This window comes from Eptesicus fuscus, chromosome 18, assembly GCF_027574615.1.
Source record: "Eptesicus fuscus isolate TK198812 chromosome 18, DD_ASM_mEF_20220401, whole genome shotgun sequence".
Lineage (NCBI taxonomy): Eukaryota > Metazoa > Chordata > Mammalia > Chiroptera > Vespertilionidae > Eptesicus > Eptesicus fuscus.
In genome coordinates, this window is record NC_072490.1 from 29,412,871 (window position 1) to 29,434,197 (window position 21,327).

General features: G+C 39.4%; 1 protein-coding gene across 1 annotated transcript in view; it reads right to left on the bottom strand.

The window, feature by feature from the left end:
• STAG1 (stromal antigen 1) overlaps positions 1-21,327 on the bottom strand; it is a 331,873-nt gene that overhangs the window by 106,763 nt on the left and 203,783 nt on the right. Inside the window, exon 10 of the mRNA XM_008152885.3 lies at positions 3,429-3,552. Coding sequence (XP_008151107.1) covers positions 3,429-3,552 — 124 coding nt within the window. The remainder of the gene's footprint in view (positions 1-3,428; positions 3,553-21,327) is intronic.

The following is a 21,327-nucleotide window of genomic DNA, read 5'->3' on the forward strand; positions in this document are numbered from 1 at the left end:
TCATTTACTTGACATATACAGAGCTAGAAAGGTTTTGGTGAACTTAAGAAAAACAGAATCTGAAATGATTCAAAACAAATAAGAGGACTAACTGAAAATAGATGCCACCCAAGCACTAAAAGATTTTGATATGGAAATCAAGCCTATGCAAGAAGGCAGCAGAAAAATTTTACACAAGTTAAAAATAAAAACAGTACAGAGCAGTACAGACAAAATGGAAAGGATAGAGAAAGGCAACCTAGTGTCATGAGCATAAATACAAAAAAAGATTAAGATATTTAGTCCAGAACACAGAGATTACTTTAGCTGTATATAAATTAGATTTATTCCATGCCAGATGAAATAGTCACAGAACTAAACAATTGGGTAGAAATTTAGATGTAAATTTTAGTCAACAGAAAGATAATCTCTAATAACTCATTTACTTGTTAGTGTCTTTCCACTGACTAAAACATATACTATAAAACTTACATTAACTGGCAATATTTAAAAGAAGTCTGTCTTATTTAGAGGGTAGGCTGAGTTATAACCTCAAAAATTATGAAATCAAGACAGAAGGGATATCAAACTATTACATTGTACACTTAAAACTAATACAATATTCTATGTCAATTTTATCTCAATAAAACTGGAAAAAATGCAACTGATATTTAAAATGTAATCTTAGCCCTAGCCGGTTTGGCTCAGTGGATAGAGCGTCGGCCTGCGGACTGAAGGGTCCCGGGTTCGATTCCGGTCAAGGGCACATGCCCGGGTTGCGGGCTCGATCCCCTCCCCAGTAGGGGGCATGCAGGAGGCAGCCGATCCATGATTCTCTCTCATCCTTGATGTTTCTCTCTCTCTCTCCCTTCCTCTCTGAAATCAATAAAAATATATTTAAAATGTAATCTTAAAAAAAAGACAGTCCCTACTGGGTAGCTCAGATTGTTAGAGCGTCATCCCCATATGCCAATGTTGCAGATTCAACCCCCAGCCAGGGCACATATAATAAAGAACTAATGAATGCATAAATAAATGGAACAATAAATTGATGTTTCTCTCTCTCTCCCCCTTCCTCCTTTTTCTTTCTAAAATAAAAAAATAAAAAAATAAATAATTAAACCTTGGCCAGTGTGGCTCAGTTGGTTGAGCGTCATCCCATGGACTGAGAGGCCTCCAGTTAGATTCCAGGTCAGCACACATGGTGGTCAAGGCATATGCTGGGGTTTCTGGCTGCATCCCCAGTAGGGGGCATGAAGGAGGCAGCCAATGGAAATTACTTTCTCTCCCTTCATCTCTAAAAAAAACTCACAAAAACATATTTTTTAAAAAAGGACAAGTTTTATTAGCTCATTTGAAAAGGCACAGGATGAGTCTGAATGCAGAAGCCATATTGTACAGAATGAGCAGTTTCAACCATACTAAAAGTAAAGAAGCAAATGACTATACTCTTCACAGGAAAAAAATAAAAAGGACAAGGAGATTAAAGTGGGAATGCTAAAAAAGTAAAGTTTAGAAGGCATTATTTAATATTAACACCAAGTCTAAATAATGTAATTGGAAATTGTAGGAGATTATAAAGTCATTCTACTAAAAACAGTACTCCTTACGTGATTTTATCAACACCATACAAGAGAAACTCACCTTTTCCTTTATCTGGACAGAGGATTTCTACAAACAAATGCAGTTTACTGATTTTAAAATGATAGTTTTTTGTCTTTTGATAAATCATATCAAATCAGTATTATTCCCAGAATTTGTGGTCACACATAAATTCTGTTAAAACTGGTGATTGTTATTTAAATTCAGTAGGATACTCTATAAGGGAGGTGGGGGAGAAGGAAAACTGGTATGACAGTGGTGGGGAATAAAATACAGGACTTTAGACAAAGAAAACACAGAATCAAGCTTGGAATTTATTAGTGAAGAGAAAAGCAATTGCTAGGGAAGATAAATATTCAGGAAAAAAATCACTATGTGCTAACAAAATTTTCCTTCAAATGAGGTAGGGGAAAAGGACCCCTTTTAATCATCCATTAAAAATTAGCAATTCTGAAGCTGAGAAATCAACTTGTGAGGATCTTCATATACTGAACTCTCTCTTACAGCAAAAACAGCCTGCAAAACTTCCTTGGGACCTTATATTATTATAATTTATATAATTTTGTGGTTTTCAAAATGTATTTGCTAATACTTACTACATGCAATTTAAAAAATAAATCATTGGGGAGAACCAAGATGGTGGTGTAGGTAAATGCCAGTACTCGCTGCCTCCCACAACCACATAAAAATTACAAGTAAAATACAGAACCATCATTCAGAACCGCCTGAAATCTGGCTGACTGGAAGTCCTACAACTACAGAAGTAAGGAAGAAAACACACTGAGATTGGTAGGAGGGGTGAAATGTTTTGAACTGGGTGTTTTTTTAATTGGGCGGTATATCTCCAAGGCCTCCCGGGAGAAGCAGGGGGTCCCAGCCTTACACCAGGCCAGGGTTCCAGAGCAGGGAAGAGAAATCCCTGTAACTTGGGGCTGTAAAAACCAGTGGGGATTGTGGCTGAATGAAATGGAAGCTGCTGAAGTCCCTTGCTGACTCTGGGGAAGATAGCTGTCATGTGATGAGTTGCCTTATGGAGAGACCTGCTTGGCAAGGAAAGGAAGTTTGCCAACAGCTAGCAAGGACCTGAGGCAGAATCTGACCCTTTCAAGCTTGGAAATGACTGCAAACCCTGGCCAACACCTTGACTGTAGACTTGTCACAAACCCCGAGGCAGGGTCACACAGCTAAGCTGTGTCCACATTCCTAATCAACAATGTCAGAAAATAATGTGGGGTTCCTTCTAAAGTCAGAGCCTTTTCTAATAGAAATACATTTTCAGATCAAATATCCTAGAATCCAAAAAAATTTATTCAACTCTGAGAAAGCTTATTTAGTTCTTACATTTTAAGGAAAACAAGGAATTTCTTTTGATTCCAAATTAGAAAAAGATTATAATTAGCTTCTTGGGATAATATATTCTCTTAAAATTTTATATGTAACAGATTGTCAAATTAAAAACATACACATATTTATTGATTTCAGAGAGGAAGGGTGAGAGAGATAGAAACAATGATGAGAGAGAAACACTGATCGGCTGCCACCGGGGATTGAGCATGCACCCCTGCAACCTGGGCATGTGCCCTGACCTGGAATTGAACCATGACCTCCTGGTTCATAGGTCGATCGTCAACAACTGAGCCACACCAGCCGGGCTCAATTTTGGTTTTAGACAGCATTACAACTAATTAAGAAGGGTTTTCATACATGGGCTGATGTCTCAAATTTTATCATAGCCATGAAGTGAATAGTTATTTTGCTGTATCATCTTAGATTTCCACACTATTATAAATATTGCCAGCAATAAGACAAGCATACCTTCTATCAAAGCCTGGAACAGAGTAACTTACCCTGTCATGAAGAGTCCAACCAACATATTTTAGGTAACTGTCATTTAGGAAGGCATCACTATACATTTTCATCCATACTCCAATTTCTTCAATACAAATGGCTCTAATCTCAGCAATAGCATCACTAGAGAAGGAAGGAAAAAAGAAACAAAAACCTGAATAATATGAAAAGCCAGAACATACTCAGTACTCATTTTCAGAAAGCAATAAATACTAACATTATTCATAATACTGTATTTAACATCTGCAGGCCTCCAACTTGAGTATCTTCTATTCTTTAATATGCCTCCTGTAGAATAAAAACTACCAATACCACACTAAAAAATAATGCTTCTGGAAATCATCTTATTTCAGTTCATGTATCCATTGAACTAGGCACTTGGAGTTTTCTGAAAGCCTCACAACTATTACGAAATCAACAAACATGTTAAAATCTTCTGAGGAAATCAGAGTACCAACATCCAAATACAGAATAATGTAGAACTAAAAAATTGTTGCTCTAAATAGCTGTTAATCTTTCTAAACTGGCACCCATGTAATAAAATAAATGAAAGTGATTTTTATGACAAAGACACAAACTAATATATCTAAGAGGCAAAATTGCAGAAGCAAATACTATTTGAAAACGTATGCTATTTTGCAAAACCCAAAACCTTAATGTAATTGCACAGGACAGAATTTACATTTAGTCACAATGGAAACAACATTGGTGACTACACTTTGAAGTGGTGGTGGAACCAACCCCAAAAGTCAGGTTTCTAGGTTCCATGCCCAGATGGCTTCACCTCACTATAAGCATCCAATATAATATCCTGAAATCTTCCTCCTCTCAAATCTGTGAATCATGAGCAAATACAATGTTCATATATTTACCTAATCTTTCAACAGGTTATTAGCTCTGGCTAAGAAAAAAAAAAAATCATACTAAACACAATAAAGTGAATCCCAACTTTCTTTTGTAGATTGATCGTCAAAGCTTCTGATTTATCATGTAACTTAAAAATTTAAGATAAGTTTAAATTATCCAATTAACATAAATCAATCATCTATTAATTATTTAATTTGGCAATAATTTACCTGAAATTTTAATATTAACTAAGGAGTTTTTCTTAGTTGCTGTTTTTGTGACAAAATGGGTATTGGCATTCTAATATTTCATTTTTTGCTCTAATTAATCTCAGTTACTTCTAAGTCCCTGTCATTCCTTCAAAATAAAAATGTGAGAAACTTTCAAAGCTACACTACTAATCACAATCTTTAGTTTTCCTGTATTATTTGTTGTTGTTAATACCTTTTCTTCATGGAGAGATTCTATAGCATAGAGGCTAATGATACAGGCTCTGGAGCATGACATCCTGAGTTCAAATCCTGGCTCTGCTATTTACTAGCTGTGTGGCTTTAGGTAAGTTACATCCTCTTTCTTAGATTTCATCATCTGTAAAATAGGGATAATAACTGTACTTGGAGCTCACAGAGTTATTGTGAGAATTAAATCACTAATAAAAGTAACACTTAAAAACTGTGCCTGGCACCTACTAAACCTTCCCTGTTTACTATTATAATTTTTTAAGTGCCATCAACCTAGTCCTTTATAGACAACTAAACGCCTGGTGCATGAACTTGTACATGGGTGGGGTCCGGTGGGCCCACCCTGATCTGGGTGGACAGGGGCAATAGGGGGCGGTGCCAGCTGGGGGAGGGGCCGTAGGCAGTTGGTGGGCTGGCCCCGCCCCCTGGTCGAACTTCTGGTCAAGGGGACAATTTGCATATTAGCCTTTTATTATATAGACAATAGTGTATAAAAAGTAGCTTTACTACAATTGCAAAATCATGTTCTTAAACCATTATAATACTGAACATAAATGGCTCAAGGACATTTATTATTTTCAAAATATGAAAAATTTCAGATATAAAAGTTATAGAGACAATAAAAATATTTCAACTGTAGTATTTTAGTTCTTAACTTAGCTCAATGCTTACTATATACCTCTTACTGATGCAATTCCCTCCCCAAGAATAAATTACTATTCTTGATTCAATGACTATCATTCTCATTTGTATCTTCATGCTTTAACTTTTTATGTACTATTTTATGTATTTGAAACTTTACATAATTAATATCCTATAGATACCCTCTCCAATTTGCTTTTTCAAAAATTGGACAGGTTTTTGTTTTTTTTTTTAATCCTCACCTGAGGAAGTATTTTAGAGGAAGGGAGAGAGAGAGAGAAACATCGATTGGTTGTCTCCCAACCAGGGATCGAATCCACAACCTAGGTATGTGCCCTGACTGAGAATTGAATCTGCAACCTTTTGGTGTATGGGACAATGCTCCAACCAACAAAGACACCCAATCAGGGCCAAAGTATGTTTTGACATACATACTGATTCACAGAGCTCCAGTTCCAATATATTAATTTTAACTAACGTTTAGTGACCCTTTCTACAAATATTTTATAAGTTATTTACACATTCTCTCACTGACACACATCTGAGTTGTTTCTAAGTTTTTGCTTTATTAACAATGAATGCCATGAATATTCTTAGATAGTCTCCTGTGCACATGTGTGAGTTTCCCTAGAGTAGTGTTTCTCAAGCAGTGCATCACTACCTATGGGCACATTATGAAATAAACTGAATGGTAACAAAAATATAAAAGTATTTAGGATAGAAAATATTAAAACAATTCACATGTGGCAAGGCACTAAGCTTTTTTTCGTGGAAGACTGTGTACATGATGTAGGACATGGTCAACTAAGTCTGTAAGGCACTGTTTTTATAGTACCTGAGAAGTGAAATTACTAGGTGAGAAAGAGTACACATTTTCAGTTTTATTAGTATTAACCAATTTCTTCATAAATCAATGCTTCACACATCCTTGTCTATCACTTGGTATTGTTCTACTATTTAATATAAATTTCCATTTTTGTAAAGTGCAAATTGATGTACTTTGTCTTCTACTGGCTGTCCAAATAAAAACAACAACAACAAAATAACAGCAGCAAAAATAAAACAGCCCCCCTCCGAAAAACAAAATACAACCTCTAAACACCCAAATCACAACATTTTATTAGCTTTCTCAGTCCTATTCAGCAGTCATCACCCAGAGATCCACTGGACTTATTCTCTGCTGTACTCTATTACCTTTAAAAAATTAATTCTAGACAAACAACAAAAAAACCAAGACACAAAAAACTAGGCTACTCTTTTTATCACACAATTTCAGAAGCTCAGACTGAGAACAAGATAAATAGGTATGGCACACTAATTAAAACTATAGTGACGACTAAGCATGGTAGCTTCACATATACCTAGCTCATTCATTACCATTGGCATTACCATTACCAATGATATTGAGATTATGGGTGGTTAATTCCTAAGGCTAGAGAATGTAAAGGTTTAGCTTTATATCAGTAGGAAAACCTTTTTCATAATATTTTTTATAACCATCTCTAAGTCTAATTTCTAATACCTTTTTATCTTGCCTACTAGATTTCTGAAAAGCCTTGGAACACGGCTCTTTTCTGTATGCACCACCAACATTTTAACAGCTTTCTTGACCTCTAGGAACTAACATTCTATTTAAGTAGATGAAGTATAAGTAAAACTTCAGTGTATTTCTAAACATTCCCTGACTTAACTATAGTATAACTTTTGATAGTACAGATATTTTTCTCATGCAGATAAGTCCTCCAATCCTCGGTCTTCATATAAAATTTATTTTTAGCAACTTAATCTTCATTTCCAGTGGCCTCGCTCCATTTAGAAAGGTATTGTTTAGCTGCAGATATCTGGGAGTTTCCAAAGCAAAGATTAAAGTAGGGAGCAAAAAAGTAAGACAAGATGGAAGGTTTAAGACAATCATAACAAAGTTTAATTTTCATAGCATTCTGGTATTGAAGACTTGAAATTAATAATTAAAAACGAAGTCAGGATACACTTTACTTAAAAATTCAAAGAAATAAAACTAAAAAACAAAGACAAAGAAATAAAACTAACTAGAAAAGAATAATTCTGGGGCAAAATCTTTTGCTGTTCATGCTATCCTATCTAATAAAAGAGTAATATGCAAATCAGCACTCTGCTACACTCATAAGCCACACCCACCAGCCAATCAGAGTGAGTATGCAAATTAAACTGAAACCATGGCGGCAGCCCCGCCCCCCAGCCTCTTCGGGCCTGTGGGAGTCGGAGAAGTCAGGCGTCAGTGCCTGAGGCTGGTTGCAGCCACAGAGACCAAGAAGCCGCCTGCACCATGATCCCAGGCTGCAGCCAGCCTCAGAAGCCTCACGTCCGCCTGCCCCACGTCCTGGGGAGATGGAGAAACCGGGCCCCAGCGCCTGAGGCTGGCTGCAGCCACGGAGACCAAGAAGCCACCTGCCCCGTGATCCCAGGCCTCAGCCAGCTGGAGAAGCCATTCACCCCACGTCCTGGGGGAGACAAGAAACCGGGTGCCAGTGCCTGAGGCTGGCTGCAGCCCGGGAGATGAAGAAGCCATCTGCCCTGTGATCCCAGGCCTCAGCCAGCAGCAGAAACCTCAGGTCTGCTTGCCCATGTCCTGGGGGACACTGAGAAACCGGGCCCCAGCGCCTGAGGCTGGCTGCGACCTGGGAGATGAAGCCGCCGCCTGCCCCGTGATCCCAAGCCAGAGCCAGCTGGAGAAGCCGCCCACCCCACGTCCTGGGGGAGACAAGAAACTGGGTGCCAGCGCCTGAGGGTGGATGCGACCTGGGAGACGAAGAAGCCGCCTGCCCAGTGATCCCAGGCTGCAGCCAGCTGGAGAAGCCGCCCACCCCATGTCCACCCGCCCCATGTCTTGGGGGAGATGGAGAAACCGGGCCCCAGTACCTGAGACTGGCTGCAGCCCGGGAGATGAAGAAGCCACCTGCTCTATGATCCCAGGCCGCAGCCAGACGGAGAAGCTGCCCCCACTGCATCCGAGGGAAGATGGAGAAGCCACCCGCCTGCGGTCCAGGTGCCAGCACCTGAAGCTGGCTACAGCCTGGTAGATGGAGAAGCTGTCCACCCCGCAGTCCCGGGCACCAGCACCTGTGGCTGGCTGTGGCCTGGGAGAGAGAAGCCGCCCACCCTGCGGTCCTGGGCGCCAGCACTTGCAGCTGCAGCACAGGCAAAGCCACCTGCCCACCATCCCCTGAGGCTGCAGCCAGCCTGGGCACCTATGGCTGACCAGAGGGAGGGAAGCCTGGATCCCGGGTGCCTGTGGTCGGCTGGAGGAGGGAATCCTGGGTACCAGGTGTGGGCTGAGGCAGAGGTGGTTAGGGGCAATCAAGCCAGCAGGGGAGCAGTTAGGGACAATCAGGCTGGCAGGCAGAAGCAGTTAGGGGCAATCAGGCAGGCAGGCAAGTGGTTAGGAGCCAGCAGATCTGAATTGTGAGAGGGATGTCCAACTGCTGGTTATCCCACGAGGGGTCCCAGATTGGAGAGGGTGCAGGCCAGGCTGAGGGACACCCTCCCCGCTGCACCCCCCCCCCCCCGTGCACGAATTTCGTGCACCGGGCCTCTAGTTTTAGAGCATAAAAGAATAATGTTCATTTATATGAAAAAAGTAATTTACTGATCCTCACAGTTAATATGTCTTTTTTTTTAGGAGACATGAACCTTTAATATCTGGATTTAAGCTTTCATTTTGCATTACTTTCTTGGAAGATGGAATTTAAATATTTTCTGCTTACAACAAAAATAAATTTAACTTTAATGAATTTTAATTAAATGTTTCTTGTAGTACCCTTCACAGGTGTTTTTCTAGTAAGAAAGTGGACTAAATTCAAATGACACAATATAAATTTCAGAGAATAACTCTTGGCTAATAGGGCTGTTTTGACACTTACAATTATCTCTCACATACAAGGATTCTCATGAGAGCTCTAGAGTGAGAAATAATTACCAGTTTCAAGAAGGTTCACTATCTAAATTGTAGCACACAATGATTCATGCCTCAACCAATTTTGTCACTAATATTTGGCTACAGAAATTACATTTTCCAAATAGAACAACTATAGAGAACTTTTTCTTTTGGAAATAGCCTAGGGGAGAAAGAAACAGCTGAAGGAGTTACTGAAAAGTCATATTGTATCCTTTATTAGACTGTAACAAGAACTTAAGAATAAAAATTATAACTTGAATAAAGATGATTAAAATATATGTTATTTTAAGAGAGTGTTAAATGTTAGTATTGAGCAGTACAAGAAACAAACAAGCATGTAAAATGATGGAGGGGAGTAAAAGTGGTCAAAAAAGGCTTCTGAGAGGTAGTAATATTTAAGTACAGACAAAAAATGGAAACTCTCCTGTTTGCCAATTAAATCCATATATTTCATTTCATTATTTCAGAATGATCAGAGCTATTTAAAATGCATTAGAAATTTAATACATTTATAAAACGAAATATTTTTCATTTCATTTTTGTTGTATTATCCTATACATATAAAAGCCTAAGTGACCTTTACGACTGGTCGACCAGTCGCTATGACGTGCACTGACCACTAGGGGGAAGATGCTCAATGCAGGAGCTGCCCCCTGGTGGTTAGTGCGCTCCCACAGCCAACCTCCTGCGTTCCCTTCCCCTACCCTGGCCAGCCAACCTCCCATGGTCCTTCTCCTCGACCTACCCCCGGCCAGCAGGTCCTGATTGGCCTGGCCCTAGTTGGGACTGGGCAAGATGGCCCTAATTGGCCCTGATCTCCGGCTAGGCCTAGGGACCCCACCAATGCATGAATTCGTGCACTGGGCCTCTAGTTAGTCATAATAGTGACAAAATACATAGAAAGGTATTGTACCACAGGAGTCTCATACAAAGCAGGTGGCATGGCAAATGCTACCATATATTATTTCTTAATCTTACTAGAAACAGAATTTTAGATATAAGATTAAAAACTGAATGTTAAAGATATATAAACACTCAAATAAAAATATTTTCAATTAATATTCATATTTTAACTATCAATTTGACCCAACAGGTTAGGTCAAAGATAAAATGTTAGGCCTGGTTGGTGCGGATCAATGGTAGAGCGTTGACCTATGAATCAAGAAATCACGGTTCGATTCCAGTTCAGGCACATGCCTGGGTTGCAGGCTCAATCCTCAGTGTGGGGAGTGCAGGAGGCAGCCGATCAATGATTCTCTCTCATCATTTATGTTTCTATCACTCTCTTCCTCTCCCTTCCTCGCTGAAATCAATAAAAATATATTTTTAAAAAAGATAATATGTTAGGAAATAAAAAGATTAAAATAACAGAATGACAATTTGCTCAGAATAAATTATATCATGGTCTTTATAAGAAGAGCTCTGAAAACATGATTCTGAAATGTTTCCCTATAGCATAAAAAGGTGAAAAACTCAACTAGAAAATAAGACATCCACTTTTCATCATCTAAAAATGAAATCTTTCCTGTTATCTCTTCTTCCATTAAGCTTGTTCTTATGGCCTAATAATTTTTAAATTCTTTTACCATCACTAAAATAACAGTCTTTCTTTTTTGGTTGCTTTTATGCCTTTCTCATGAACTTTTTTAAAAATTTAAATTCTCACCTGAAAATGTTTTTATTTTTAAAAACTGATTTTAGAGAGAAAGGAAGGGGGAGGCAAGTGGAGAGGGGAGAGGGGAAGAGAGGGCAGGAGGGAGGGGGAAAGAGAGAGAGAGGTAGAAGGAGAGGGAGAGGGAGAGAGAGAGAGACAGACATGGATGTGAGAGAGAATCATTGATGGCTGCCTCCGTACACGCCCTTACGGGGATTCAAACCCACAATGTTTTTGGTACAGGATGACACTCGAACCAACTGAACCGCCTGGCCAGGGCCCTCATGATCTTTGATGTTTTGCATTTTGACTATGTATAGATGTAGAATATTTTTTCTTGACTTATCAATACTCACTAAGTCTTTCCAATCTAAAAATTCTATTTTTTAAACTAAATTTGTAAAATTTAAGTTATCACATTAATACTACTTCTTTCCAATACTTCTCTCAGTTTGAAATCCTATATACTAGTAAATCCTATATGAAGCCTCTTCTACCTGCCATGTATCAGAAATGTCATTCCTTATCTTTTATCCCTTATTCTGTGCCTGGGTAAATTCCTCAGTATTATATTCTAATTTACTAATTGTCTCTTTAACAGTCTAACGTATGTCTTGTTCATTAAATATAATCCAATATGTTTTTTCAGTTTCAGTATTTTAAATTGTTTTTGTATACACCTGTTCTTATTAAATACCATTTATTTGTTGAAGGACTGGTTCATTTGGTTTGTACAATTTCCCGCATTCTCAACTTGGATAATATCAAGAGGATCTAGTCAAACAAAACACTCTTCTATTTTCCATATTCCCTATAAGCTAGTAGAGTTAGATCTGGCAGTGTATATGTACAGTCATATTTAATTTTTGTTTGAAGTTGAGGTGGCAGGTGAGACTCAAAGTGTTAACTTAAAGTGCCATCTCTGCACAGTACCTTCTATTTCCAGTATGTATATACAGTAATATATCTCCTTAATCCATAAAAAGAATGAAGCAATACTTCTGAAAAATCAATGACTGGTACCCATGATCACTTTGGCAGGCAGGTCACACGTTCAACAATATCTGCAATCCTATTTTGACCAGCTGATATCCTATCTAATAATAGACAAATATGCAAATTGACCACGCCCACCATCCAGAGCGAGTATGCAAATTAACCCAAACCGAGATGGCTACAGCCACAGAGAGCAAGGTTTCCTAGGTAACAGAGGAAGCCAAGCTTTCCGCCTGCCCTTGCCAGGCCTAAGCCTCCATTCAAGCTACAAAGTTTCAATTATAGAAGGTAAACAAATTCAAACAAATGGCGGCAGAATGGAGCTTGAGAGAGCAGGCCAGGGTTGCCGCCGGCAACAGGGGAAGCAAAACTTTTCGCACACCCTGGCCAGGCCCACCCGCTTAAGGCAACAAAGTTTCAATTATAAACCCAACACAAATGGCTGCTGGCCAGCCTCGGAGGGAGCCCCAGGCTTGGCTCCGCTCCAGGCTACAAAGTTTCAATTGTAGAAGGAAAATAAACTGAAGATACCAGGGCCAAGCAAAAAACACCCAACCGGAAAAGCAAAAAGCAAAAAGGATCCAAAAATATGAAGATAGTGTAAGAAGCCTCTGGGACAACTTCAAGCATACCAACATCCAAATTATGGGGGTGCCAGAAGAAGAGAGAGAGCAAGATACTGAAAACCTATTTGAAGAAATAATGACAGAAAACTTCCCCCACCTGGTGAAATAGACTTACAAGTCCAGGAAGCGCACAGAACCCCAAACAAAAGGAATCCAAAGAGGACCACACCTAGACACATTATAATTAAAATGAGAAGAGCAAAAGACAAAGAGAGAATATTAAAAGCAGCAAGAGAAAAACAGTTAATTACCTACAAGGGAGCACCCATACGATTGTCAGCTGATTTCTCAACAGAAACTATGCAGGCCAGACGGGAGTGGCAAGAAATATTCAAAGTGATGAACAGCAAGAACCTACAACCAATATTACTCTATCCAGCAAAGTTATCATTCAGGATTGAAGGAGGATAAAGAGCTTCACAGATAAGAAAAAGCTAAAGTGTAGGAAGCGGTTATAGGGTTAAGCCTCGGACTGACCTGCTGGCAAAGTCGCAAACAAGTCCCAGCTTGGAGGGCACAGTCCTCTAAGCATAATTAAGCTTGATGTTGTAACTGCTCCCTAGATCTTTCCTGGGTAGCTAGTGGGCTGTGGGAGGGGAAGCAAGTGCTGCAAAAACAAGTGAAACTTACAACATTGTAGATTACCTTGTTTGTCCCTGATTATAAATAAAGCCTCAGCTTTGCAGTCTGGATTTGTTCTGTGGCCTCAGCAAGGCACAGAAGATCCACCTAGACCCAGCTTTTTCTCTTTGTCTATCATTTCTCCATCCTTCGTCGCCCCTGCTCAGGCTCGCCGAACCCTTGGCTGTGCTGGCGCGGCACAAGTGGCGCCCAACGTGGGGCTGAGTTCGGCCCCAGTGGTACTCAATGCGGACCTGAGTGTGAGGGAACTTCAATTGTCAGGCGAAAGGAGTCCCTTAAGGTGTGCGCACGCAGTAAGGAAGGGGTACTGTACTAGACTAGGTGCAAAATATGGGAAATTCAGGATCGCAGGGAAAGAATGTATGCGTATCCATGCTTAAGGCTATGCTCCAAGCAAGGGGCTGTTCTGTGAGGTATGAACAGCTTTTCGAGTTTTTGGATTTTGTAAGTAAAACCTGCCCATGGTTTTCTGAGGAAGGAAAGGTAAATATAGAGGCATGGGAGAAGGTAGGAAAACAACTTCGCGATCATTATATAGCTGAAGGTCCAGAGGAAATGCCTGCCTCTGCTTTCAGTCTGTGGTCCCTGATTCGGGACTGCCTAGAGCCCACTTCAGTAGGGTAGTGGAGGAATGTGGTGGCAGGGAAGTGCAAATCTTGGCCAAATTGGGTGATTAGTTATTACTTCAGAAAGCAAAAAAGAAAGAAAAAAATTAATATCTGTTGCTGAAACTTCCCCCAAAGTAAGCAGGATGTGGGGGAAGGGAAACATGGGGCGATCCAATATGGAAGCACACTCTTTCAGTAGGCTAATTTAAAATTTCCTTTTTCGCCATGAAAAAGTCTTAAAAATTTAGATATGTGTCTGGAATTTCTGTGCTGGTGGGGAGAGAACATAGCTGTAAGACAGAATGCGTGCATAATCCGATTTTGGACATTTAGATTGTCTTAAGCTGGAATCTCTCTGCAAAAGCTATAGAAAATGAAAAACCCAGAACTGTTTTTTTTTTCTTTCCTAGGAAAAACAGCGAAAAAGTCTTCTCCAAAGAAATTCAAGCTAATTCCAGCAACAGTATTCGCATTTCCATAATAAAAAGTAATTTTCAAAATGCTAATGAACCTTGTTAAAAAGTTAACTTTTAAGGCCTTCAAGAAAACCAGTAAATTCTGTTATAGAATTTATCCAAAGTAAATGCCTTAAAATAACTGGAACTGGATTTGAGTCTCCAAACCTGGTTTTCCAGAGCCACTGGCAAATAAAAAGTAAAATTTAAATTTGCCTCATAAAAAACCTAGAGGACAGAACTGAAGCTACTAATTGATTATTTCTTGTATTTTTCTTAAAAATGTAAAGTGTTATTAATCTAGGAAATGCTAAATATATTTGACCTGCCAGCTTTAAAAGTTCAAAGTGCAAGTTAAATTGGGAGAAATTATATAGTTGTGGTAATTAAATGCCTAAAGTATAAGAACTTATTTTTGAGAAAATAAAATGTTGTGTTTTCCTAATAATTAGGAATTCAAAATAAGTTGCTTATTATTGGTCTAATTATAAAAGAGGATTAATTCTGTGATCCCAACCAAAATTTTTCTATGCAAAAACTAGTTTAAGATCTAATTGATATCTTAAGATAATTATAAAAGGTATTATTATATTTAAATCATATATAGATGTTTGTTTGATGGGTTTTTTCCATGTTAAAATTTCAAGGCTTTGACAGAGATGATTCTTGACGGAGTAATACAAGAAATTCTCTCTTCTTAAAGGAAATCTTTTTCAATTTAACAGAACTAATATACTTGAAAATGCATGGAAAGCCTTATCAAATAAAAATTAATAAATATATTTTAAATGTTATGAAGGTTTTTTCCTCTAAGAAGGGAAAAATGAAGTAACTAAATATCTCTTATAATGCAGGATTCTCTGCATTGTGCTGGATTATGCATAGCACCTGAAAAGGTTCAAAGGACATTTCCTTTTTCTTATCTTGGCAGCATTATTGAGGGAAAAACAATAAAACCTCAGAAATTGCAAATTCAGACTGACACTTTACTTACATTAGATGACTTACAAAAATTATTAGGAGATATTAACTGGGTTTGACCTGCTTTAAAATTAACCACTGCTGACTTAAGCCCTTTATTTCATATACTAAGGGGAGATTCATCTCCGTCATCCCCACACTGCTTGACAGAGGAAGCCAGACAACATTATATAAAGTTGAGGATGCCTTACGTTCAGCACAACTTACTAGAATTGATTACTCCCTTTCCTTACAGGTTTTAATTTTCCCTACGACACATACACCCACTGGGGTCATTTGGCAAGCTCCAGGAGTTGTTGAATGGCTATATTTGGCTCATTCTCCAATTAAGGTATTACTAAAACAGAAAGGAGACGGATGTTATGTGTCACCTCAAAACAAACGCAGTCATGTTCTTTATACTTTCAATTTTTTGAATTGCGATGCAGAGGGTCATACAGCAGCCGAAAGGCATCGGACCTCCTGTACAATAGCTTCCACGGGACAGGGTTAGCCCGATGGAAGGATGCACTAACTGGACAGTGGTTTGGACTAGATCCAGTAACGATGTGGGGAAGAGGTTGTGTTTGTATCTTTCCAGAAGGAGCAGCGCAGCCAATTTGGGTGCTAGAGCATTACGTGCATCACCACAATGGACCCAAAGAAGCTCCTTGTCCCATCGTTCAAAAGACTGAAAGTTGCCCCGATGACAGCAAAGCGGAAAAGGAAGATGATGAAGGCTATGCAAGAGACCGACGTGCCAACATGGGGTCAGCTGAAGAAGTTAACAACTGAGGCCCAGCAGACGGCAGAAAAGCAGAAGTAGAAGGTACTCCCTCAACCATGTTTCTGGCCATGCTAGCATTGGTTAGCTGCTAGTCTTCTGCAAACTTGCACAGCCAAGTCCGAGGACTCTTGAGCAAATCAGCAAAAGAAACTTTCATTTAGTAGGAAAATGTTACTGTAGTTTGATTTCATTATTGTTGTGTTGCACTGGCATTATTGTTGTGTTGCATTGGCATTATTGTTGTATTGTATTGGCATTGTTTTATTAATAGCCATGTCTATATTTTGCATTGGCATTGTTTTGTTATTGGGTTTTGCATTGGCATTGTTTTGTTAATGTTTTAATAGTCAGAAATTTGTTCTTGATGTTTAAATTTAACTTCCATTATTAGTAGCTTAAATTTAAAAGAAAGGGCGAGATGTAGGAAGCGGTTATAGGGTTAAGCCTCGGACTGACCTGCTGGCAAAGTCGCAAACAAGTCCCAGCTTGGAGGGCACAGTCCTCTAAGCATAATTAAGCTTGATCTTGTGACTGCTCCCTAGATCTTTCCTGGGTAGCCAGTGGGCTGTGGGAGGGGCAGCAAGTGCTGCCAAAACAAGTGAAACTTACAACAACATTGTAGATTACCTTGTTTGTCCCTGATTATAAATAAAGCCTCAGCTTTGCAGTCTGGATCTGTTCTGTGGCCTCAGCAAGGCACAGAAGATCCACCTAGACCCAGCTTTTTCTCTTTGTCTATCATTTCTCCATCCTTCGTCGCCCCTGCTCAGGCTCGCCGAACCCTTGGCTGTGCTGGCGCAGCACACTAAAGGAGTTCATCACCACCAAACCAGTATTATATGAAATGCTGAAAAGTATTCTTTAAGAAGAGGAAAAAGAAAAAAGTAAAGATGAAAATTATGAACAAATACATATCTATCAACAAGTGAAACTAAAAATCAAGTGAATTCAAAATCTGAGGAACAGAATAAACTGGTGACTATAAAAGAATCAGGGGCATAGAAAGGGAGTGGACTGATAATTCTCAGGGGGAAAGGTGTATGGGGAGTGCAGGAAGAGACTGGACAAAAATCGTACACTTATGGATGAGGACAGTGGGGGGAATGTAAGGGCAGAGGGTGGGGTGGGAACCAGGTGGAGGGGAGATATGGGGGAAGAAGGAGAAACAATTGTAATAATCTGAACAATAAAGATTTATTAAATTAAAAAAAATAAACTTTTTATTATTGATAGTATTATAGATATCTCCCCTTTTCCTTTACCCCCAACCTCCCAGTCTCTACCCCACCCCATGTCTTCACTACTTTATTGCCTATGTCCATGGGCTATTCCCATAAGTATGTAAGTTCTTTGGTTTATCTCTTCTTATCCCCTCAACCCCACATCAAGGTATGTCAGCAGTCTGTTCCATGCCTCCACGCTTCAGGTCTTTTTGTTGGTCACTTCATTCTGCTCATTAGATTCCACAAATGAGATCATGTGGAATTGGCTTATTTAACTTGGTATAATGTTTTCCAGGTCCATCAATGCTGTCCCAAAGGGTAAGAGATCCTTCTTTTTCACAGCTGCATAGTATTCCATTGTGTAAATGTTCCACAGCTCTTTTATCCACTCACCTACTGATTGGCACTTGGTCTGTTTCCAAATCTTCACTATTGTAAATAACGCTGCTATATAGGAGTGCATATATACTTTCTGATGGGAGTTTTGGAGGTTTTAGAATATATTCTCAGAAGTGGGATGGCTGGGTCAAATGGAAGTTCCATTTTGAGGAAATATTTTGAGGAAACACCATATGTTTTCCATAGTGGCTGCACCAGTCTGCATTCCCACCAGCAGTGAACTAGTGTTCCGTTTTTTCCACATCCTCGCCAGCACTTGTTGTTTGTTGATTTTTTGATGATAGCTATTCTGACAGGTATAAGGTAGTATCTCATTGTAGTTTTAATTTGCATTTCTCCGATCATTAGTGACTTTGACTATTTTTTCATATGTCTCTTGGCCATTTGTATGTCCTCTTTGGAGAAATGTCTATTCAGGTCTTTTGCCCATTTTTTATTGGATTGTTTGTTTTCCTTTTAAAACCATCAGCTTTAATGCTGAGGGAAATGACTTGAGCTGAAGCTATGTGCTAAATAACCACTCCAGGGGAGGTGCCAATAAAAAGAGCAAACTCTATCTATATATATAAAAGCCTAAGCGACTGTTACGACCGGATGGTAGCTATGATGCACACTGACCACAAGGGGCAGACGCTCAACGGAGGAGCTGCTCCCTGGTGGTCAGTGCGCTCCCATAGCCAACCTCCCACAGCTGGCCAACCTCCTGCGGTCCCTTCCCACCACTAGCCGGCCAACCCCAATCGGCCCCCATTGCCGGCCAGGCTGAGGGACCGCACCCATGCACGAATTCGTGCACTGGGCCTCTAGTAAAAAATAAATGGTAAAAACTCAAAGCCCTGCTAGTCAAAAGCTGCAGTCCCACTTGGTCTGGTCAAGTACACATGTGGACTAGCCAAAAATTTAGAGAGATCCTAGAAATGCATCATAGAGTGATTAGATAGATAATCTTCCCACAATAAATGGCTGGATAGAGGGCTGTGTGCTAACTCAGGAGTAACATGAGCAGACCCATGTTCTCCAAACATCATTGGCTGACAGAGAGGCTATATAACACAATCCCCCTCCACTCCACACAATCTCCCACCCCAACAAAAAAAGAAAAGAAAGAAAAGAAAAAGAATAAATGCAAACAAAACAACTCCCCTCCCCCAAATAACAAAACCAAACCCCCCTCAGAAAAATACTGTACAGGGGAACAACATTATTAACAACTGATTTAAAATCAGTAACAATTAAGTCCAATAGGTAGAAATGACTCTGAACATGTTGCAAGGAAAAATAAAATGTCTACGAAGAATTCTATACTCAGCAAATCTATCTTTCAACACTGAAGTTGAAATAGTGACATCTCTAAATAAGAATAAAAAAAAGATGGAGAGACTTTGTTGCTAGCAGACTTCCTTATAAAGTCCTTCAAATTGAAAGAAAATAACTCCATATGATAATTCAAATTCATAGGAGGAAATGAAGATGGCTAGATATGTTAAAAAGAGGGTAAATATAGAAGATGGCATAAATATTTATTTTCTTCTCTTAGTTTCATTAAGTCAAAAAATTATATATATTGATAATGGTTAACATGGTATTGTTAACAACATAGATAATATATATATACAAATACAGATAATCCTATATAATAAAAGGATAATATGCAAATTGACCAAATGGCTGAATGACCAGTCGCTATGATGTGCACTGACCATCAGGGGGCAGTACATTCCCACAGGGGGAGTGCCGCTCAGCCACAAGCTGGGCTGATGGCTGGCAAGTTCAGTGGCGGTGGTGGGAGCCTATTCTGCCTCCATGGTAGCGCTAAAGATGTCCGACTGCCATCAGTCCGACATCCTCTGAGGGCTCCTGGACCATTAAAGGGCCCACGCCGGGCTGAAGGACCCCCTCCCCAGTGTAGGAATGTCATGCACCGGGCCTCTAGTATCTATATATACTAGAGGCCTGGTGTACGGACTCGTGCACAGGTGGGGTCACTCGGCCTGGCCTGTGGCGATCAGGCTGAAACTGGCTCTCTGACACCCCCCAAGGGGTCCCAGATTGCAAGAGGGCAGTGACACACCCTGGAATCGGGCTCCCTCCTCTCTGGTTTTGGGTGCATCACCTAAGAACCACAGCTGCCAAGTCACTGCAGCTCGGTAGCTCTTGTGTTGAGCGTGTGACCCGTGGTGGTCAGTGCACGTCATAGCTACTGGTCAGCCGGTCAAACAGTTGGCCAGTCACTTAGGCTTTTATATATATAGATATATGACAATAAGCACAACGCAAGATAAGAAAGTGGAGCTATACTGGAGCAAAGTTGCTATAATTTTGTCAAATTAAATCATGTTAATGGTATATAGTTTCTAATAACTTATGGTTCACATTTTAATCTCTAAAGCAACCATAAGGAAAATAACAGATATTGTAAGACTGAATAAAACCACTGGATCCAACTATAAGCTGTCTACATGAGACATATTTCATATTCAAAGACACAAATAGGTTGAAAGTGAAAGGATGAAAAAAGTAAACTGTAAAAGAGCTAGAGTTTATTATCAAAGAAATCTTTAAGACAAAAATTTATACCAGAAAGGGTCATTTCATTGTGATAAATAGGTCAACACAACAGGATATAATAGAGCACTAGAATATATTATTTTATATGTACATGGAATTTTTTTTCTGATAAATCCATTTGGTTGAGAAAAAAAAATCCCATCAATTGCAAAATAATTTCTCAGAACATGTTTCCTTACCACAATGTAATTAAGATAAAAATTATTAAAAATTAATTTGGAAAACCTCCAAATATTTGGAAGTTAAACAAAATAATAACTTATAAGTCAAAAACATCACAAGTAATATAGGAAACTAAGTAAAAGGTGAGTAAATTAAAACAAAAGAAATCAGATAGGAGGAAATAGTAAGGAATGAAGCACAAATCAATGACATAAATATATAAAAAGTCCATTCATTGAAAAAACAAATAAAACTGATAAACCTTTAAGCTAGACTAAGACAAAAAAGAGAGAAGATAGCCGAAACCGGTTTGGCTCGGTGGATAGAGTGTCGGTCTGTGGACTGAAAGGTCCCAGGTTCGATTCCGGTTAAGGGCATGTACCTTGGTTGCGGGCACATCCCCGGTAGGGGGTTTGCAGGGGGCAGCTGGTCAATGTTTCTCTCTCATTGATGTTTCTAGCTTTCTATCCCTCTCCCTTCCTCTCTGTAAAAAATCAATAAAATATATTTTTTTTAAAAAAGAGAGAAGACACACATTACAGAATCAGGAATGAAGAAGGAGACATCACGGGCAATCCTATAGAAATGAAAAGAATTATAAGGAAATATAATGAACAACATTATGCCAACAAATGTGCAATATACTTGAAATGAACATATTGCCTGAAAGATATATCACCATAATTAATCAATAAGAAATATAAAGTTAGGCCCTAGCTGGAGTGGCTCAGTGGATAGAGCATCAGCCTGTGGACTGAAGGGTCCCAGGTTTGATTCAGGTCAAGGGCACATGAATGGGTTGTGGGCTCAATCCTCAGTAGGGGGCATGCAGGAGGCAGCCAATTAATGATTCTCTCTCATCATTGATATTTCTATCTCTCTCTCCTTCTCCCTTCCTCTCTGAAATAAATAAATATATTTTAAAAAAAAGAAAA